At 44.3% G+C, this 4,266-nt stretch overlaps 1 protein-coding gene across 2 annotated transcripts; it reads left to right on the top strand.

Annotated features, from left to right (window-relative positions):
- Nucleotides 1-1,820: 1,820 nt before the first annotated feature.
- her9 (hairy-related 9) lies at nucleotides 1,821-3,735 on the top strand. Of its 2 annotated transcripts, none has more exons than XM_062460298.1 (4): nucleotides 1,821-2,189; nucleotides 2,359-2,454; nucleotides 2,573-2,660; nucleotides 2,799-3,735. In XM_062460298.1, the coding sequence occupies exons 1-4, from the start codon at nucleotides 2,082-2,084 to the stop codon at nucleotides 3,377-3,379; spliced, it is 873 nt and encodes a 290-aa protein (XP_062316282.1). In that variant the 5' UTR covers nucleotides 1,821-2,081; the 3' UTR covers nucleotides 3,380-3,735. The 2 variants fall into 2 exon arrangements, with proteins under 2 accessions (XP_062316282.1, XP_062316283.1); XM_062460299.1 differs by having other exon boundaries at nucleotides 2,802-3,735.
- The last annotated feature ends 531 nt before the right edge of the window (nucleotides 3,736-4,266 follow it).

Raw genomic sequence — 4,266 nt, forward strand, 5'->3', positions numbered from 1 at the left:
CCGCCTGGTGGCCAACACAAGTAGGCCTACGCGTGAACAATCACATACATGCTCCTTGCTTGGAAACGCTGTATAACTGACATTAAGAACATTGCCTCCCTTTTATTGATGTCAGTGCTTGGATATTTTATATCATGTATTGTATAGGCTTATTGTTGAATTCGTGCTTGCATACCATCGTTGGGAACCCTGTGCCCTGTTAAACAGGGTTTTCTGCAGTAGTGTGCCTTAGGCCTACTGGCGCTGACAGTTTAGTTTACCAAGTCTACTATGACGCACCATTTGAAAAGTTTAATAAAAAAGTGCATAAGCCAATGTAAGGAGTCTTGCTAAACCTTTACGTGACTCTTGGCTAGACCTGTCAGCAGGTGGCGCTCTTCTCCATCAAACTAATCGGTTCGCTGCGTCCGAACACTGTTTTAGCCATAAAGCAGACAGTGTTTAGGCAAACTTAGAACGCTTTTGCGAACAGGTTGCGCGCTAAAATGTCCCAAATGCTGATACAAAGTTGCGTGTAAAACTAAGCACGATTAACCGAGTGCTCTTTTATAATGTAAAAAAAACTATTAATTTATTTTAGTAGGCTACTTATAACATTGTATAGCAGACATCATAAAGTAACTATGTAATGTGTTTATTTATGTATCATGTATATGATTAGTTTATACTAACGCGAGAAGAAGACAAGCGCATTTAGTTGGCCTACGAGCGAAATGTTTTCCGTGCTTCAGTGAAAAATCAACAGTTTGGAGAGGAACACTCCCTCTCCGTCTCTCTCCGCTGTGTAATCAGCCAAGCCAGTTTTGGCACGTGCTCAGGGGAAGCTGAAGAGCATGGAGCAGGCGCACACAGTGCGAGTGGCACGCGGACAGATGTCGCATCGCTTTCCCCGCCCGTTCGAGGCTCCCGCCCTGGAATGATTGACACATGGGTGTTCACACAGCCAATAAGACCCTTCTCCGTTTCATTTGCATAAAGTGGCTGCCTGCCATTGGTTTCCTGCTTGCTTCTGCAAACCGCCTCGCGTGCCTTTACAGCTGTTTATTCCTTTGAAGGCGCAACCGACTGTAGGATTAGGAGTTATTATATATAGGCTACATAAAACATTATATACAAGATTTGAACTAGTTGTTAAGACAAACTTAGAATAAGCGGTGTTAAGTAACTATTTTGTCCAATTGTATAATACGAATTGTCTATCAATAAACCTTTAATAGAAGGCCTAGACTATTTATGCGGAAAACATTGATAAGTAAGTAAAAATAAGTATTTAGTTGTTCTTACAGAGGTGTATAACAAGCCTATGGTAAATTTGGGGATTCATTACAGCATAACAACAACAGCATCTTGAACTGATTCACAAATGTAGAAACTCCGATGACAAATAGCGATGCAGTTTTCTATAGAAAACAACAACAAAATCAAAGCATAAAAAACGTTTCAAAATGTTTGTTCGACCTTGTTCCGACTCCACATTCTCTCTCTAAAACTCAAACTATTACGCGCTAAAATACTAAGAGCATGAATTCTTGCGGGTTACTATGAAAAAGTTGGAAGCAAACACACAGCGCATTCCCCCAATTCCCCTTATCGCTTCACAGCCAGCTCCGCTGCACCCGCCGCTTTGTTGTCTGTCCCTGCAGGACTGATTGAGCAGCGCGTGACTGACAGCCCGCGGGGGTGTTGTCCAATCAGCAGTCTGCCCCGCGCCCAATGGGTGAGTCCGCGCGCCCATTGGCTGAGAGGAGTGTGGGAAAGAATGCAGAGAGGGTTTCACACGAACTAGGAGCACGCGAACCATCTATAAGTACCGCTGGCGTGTGTCGGCACCAAAGCAGTCTCGATCTGCCCTGACGCTGCCTGGTCTCAAGCACGCTCTCGTACTCCGATGACAGTTCGGTGATAACAAGTGATATAGCTGATCAGTGGGGCTCGCTCACTTTCCGCGATCGTTCACGTTTGAGAAGATTTTTTCTGAACTCCCGAAGCGCGGTCGTATCGACCAGCTGTAATAATCGCCGCTGTTCCCCCAAAAGGAATTAAGGACTTTTTTTGTATTCGAGGAGAATATTTAGTTCAAGATGCCAGCCGATACTATGGAGAAACCAACGGGATCTCCCGTCGCAGGGGCCCCAGCCACTGCGTCCCACACCCCGGACAAACCCAAAAATGCCAGTGAGCATAGAAAGGTGAGATTAAAAAGAAAACTGAACACAGATAAACCTATAAACAGTTAAAACAAAATCAATCACCTGTCAATTTCTGAAACCAATTCCGAATGAAACGGACATGCAATCCAAAGTCTTATTTGTACGGCTAAAGGGCAAATAATTAATGTCAATATTTTATTTTTTCCAGTCATCGAAACCAATTATGGAAAAACGTCGGAGAGCAAGGATTAACGAAAGCCTCGGACAACTCAAGACACTTATCCTCGATGCACTTAAGAAAGATGTAAGTTTAACTTCACAACAACAACAACATCTTAACAGACTTGCACAATCGCTCGACTTATGGTGCTGTATTTTATTGCATCCGTTTTAAAACGTCCTTGCTTTGTTTTGTCTTTCAGAGTTCCAGGCATTCTAAACTGGAGAAAGCCGATATTCTGGAGATGACAGTGAAGCACTTGAGGAACCTACAGCGGGTCCAGATGACCGGTAAATTCAAATACCATATGTCCCTACAGTCTACTCGTTAGCCTAAAACTTCCATCACTTGGAGAAAAAAGTGAGCACAGTGAACACAGAATTGTGTCAAGCACATGTTCTAAAAACAAACTCCTCTTTTTTTATTAGCAGCGCTGACAGCCGATTCTACAGTCCTGAGTAAATACCGTGCGGGATTCAACGAATGCATGAACGAGGTCACCCGCTTCTTGTCCACCAGCGAGGGGGTGAACACGGAGGTGAGGTCGCGGCTACTCAACCACCTGTCCGGCTGCATGGGGCAGATGATCGCCATGAACTATCCCCAGCAGACACAACAGCAGTCTCACCTCTCGCAGCCCCTCCACGTGCAGCTACCCTCCACCCTGCCTATCAACAGTGCCTCCATGGGTTCCAAACTCAGCCCCTCCGAAGCCCTCTCCCCTAAAGTCTTCGGCGGGTTCCAGCTCGTGCCCGCCACGGATGGACAGTTCGCATTTCTCATACCCAACCCCGCCTTCAGCTCCGCCACGACTCCCGTAATCCCTCTTTACGCGAACGCGGGTGTGCCTGTCACGGTGAATGCCAGCCCCGTCCATGCCAGCTCCGCTCCCACTGTAGCCTCCCCCGTCCACGGGATGACATCATTCGCCTGTGTGTCTCAGGCTGTCAGCCCGGTCGGAGTTAGCACTGGCCCGGAGAACTCGGAGCCCGTATGGCGCCCTTGGTAGACTGAAGCAGGGGATATAGACACTACGATGAAATGCAAATGTTCATTTAATTCAAAAGTTCCGTTTTATGGAACGTTGTTTCCTTTGTTGGACATGGCAAAAGTTTTTTTTTCTTCTTTTTTTTCGTATTTATTGGCTGATTCCAAAATTTGGATGTGGTGATAAATATGGTGTTCATGCAATGGAAGTTTATGAATTATTTGGGATGAAGTACTTTTTATGGAAATATTTAGTTTTGTACAGATTTGTTATTGATTGTTATACCAAAGCTGAGTGTTTTATATTGTTTGTCGTTTGAAATTGAAGTTGGGCAATGGCCCGTTGTTCCAATAAATCAGTTGCTCAAGTTCAATTTACTTAAGTTGTCTTCACTATTTTAATCGCATTGTAGATAGAAAAAGAGAACACTGATTTAAAGTGTCTCCTTAATTCTGTAGCCCCCTCAAAATGTTTTCTATTTTGAACAGGCCTAGGCTATGGGCCAATAGTCCATAGGCTATAGCATTCCTGCTAGCATGCGTGTGTTCTAATTTAATAAACCTTATTTGAGTTCCTGAATGTATCTCAAAGAGGGAATAGCCTAGCCTACCACACGTTTTAAAACTCACATCTTTTCACTCTTTGGCGGGAGTGTGTCTTCCATATAATGTAAAACGCGTCGAAGTAACAATAGCAGGGGGGATTTCTTCTTTTGCAGAAAAAAAGGTAATTAAAAGTTTGAAAAGAGACTCATCCTATGCAGCGGGTTCTTTAAAGAAGTCTTAAAGCCTATTCATGGCCATGGGAAATGCTCTTGGGGGTTAATGTCACTAACAGATTGCCCCACTGAAAAGGGAATATGGAAGGTTCCTCGCTTCCTTTTGTGCAGCAATTGTTCAGCTTGTCTC

The sequence above is a fragment of the Osmerus eperlanus genome, chromosome 4 (genome assembly GCF_963692335.1).
Source record: "Osmerus eperlanus chromosome 4, fOsmEpe2.1, whole genome shotgun sequence".
Lineage (NCBI taxonomy): Eukaryota > Metazoa > Chordata > Actinopteri > Osmeriformes > Osmeridae > Osmerus > Osmerus eperlanus.

What these genes read in the sequence shown, in the direction of transcription:
- her9 (XM_062460298.1), top strand. Translation starts at nt 2,082, where the DNA reads ATGCCAGCCGATACTATGGAGAAACCAACGGGATCTCCCGTCGCAGGG. An exon ending in TCGATGCACTTAAGAAAGAT is followed by an intron (nt 2,455 to 2,572) that starts GTAAGTTTAACT and finishes TTTGTCTTTCAG; the next exon opens with AGTTCCAGGCATTCTAAACT. An exon ending in ACAGCGGGTCCAGATGACCG is followed by an intron (nt 2,661 to 2,798) that starts GTAAATTCAAAT and finishes TTTTTTTATTAG; the next exon opens with CAGCGCTGACAGCCGATTCT.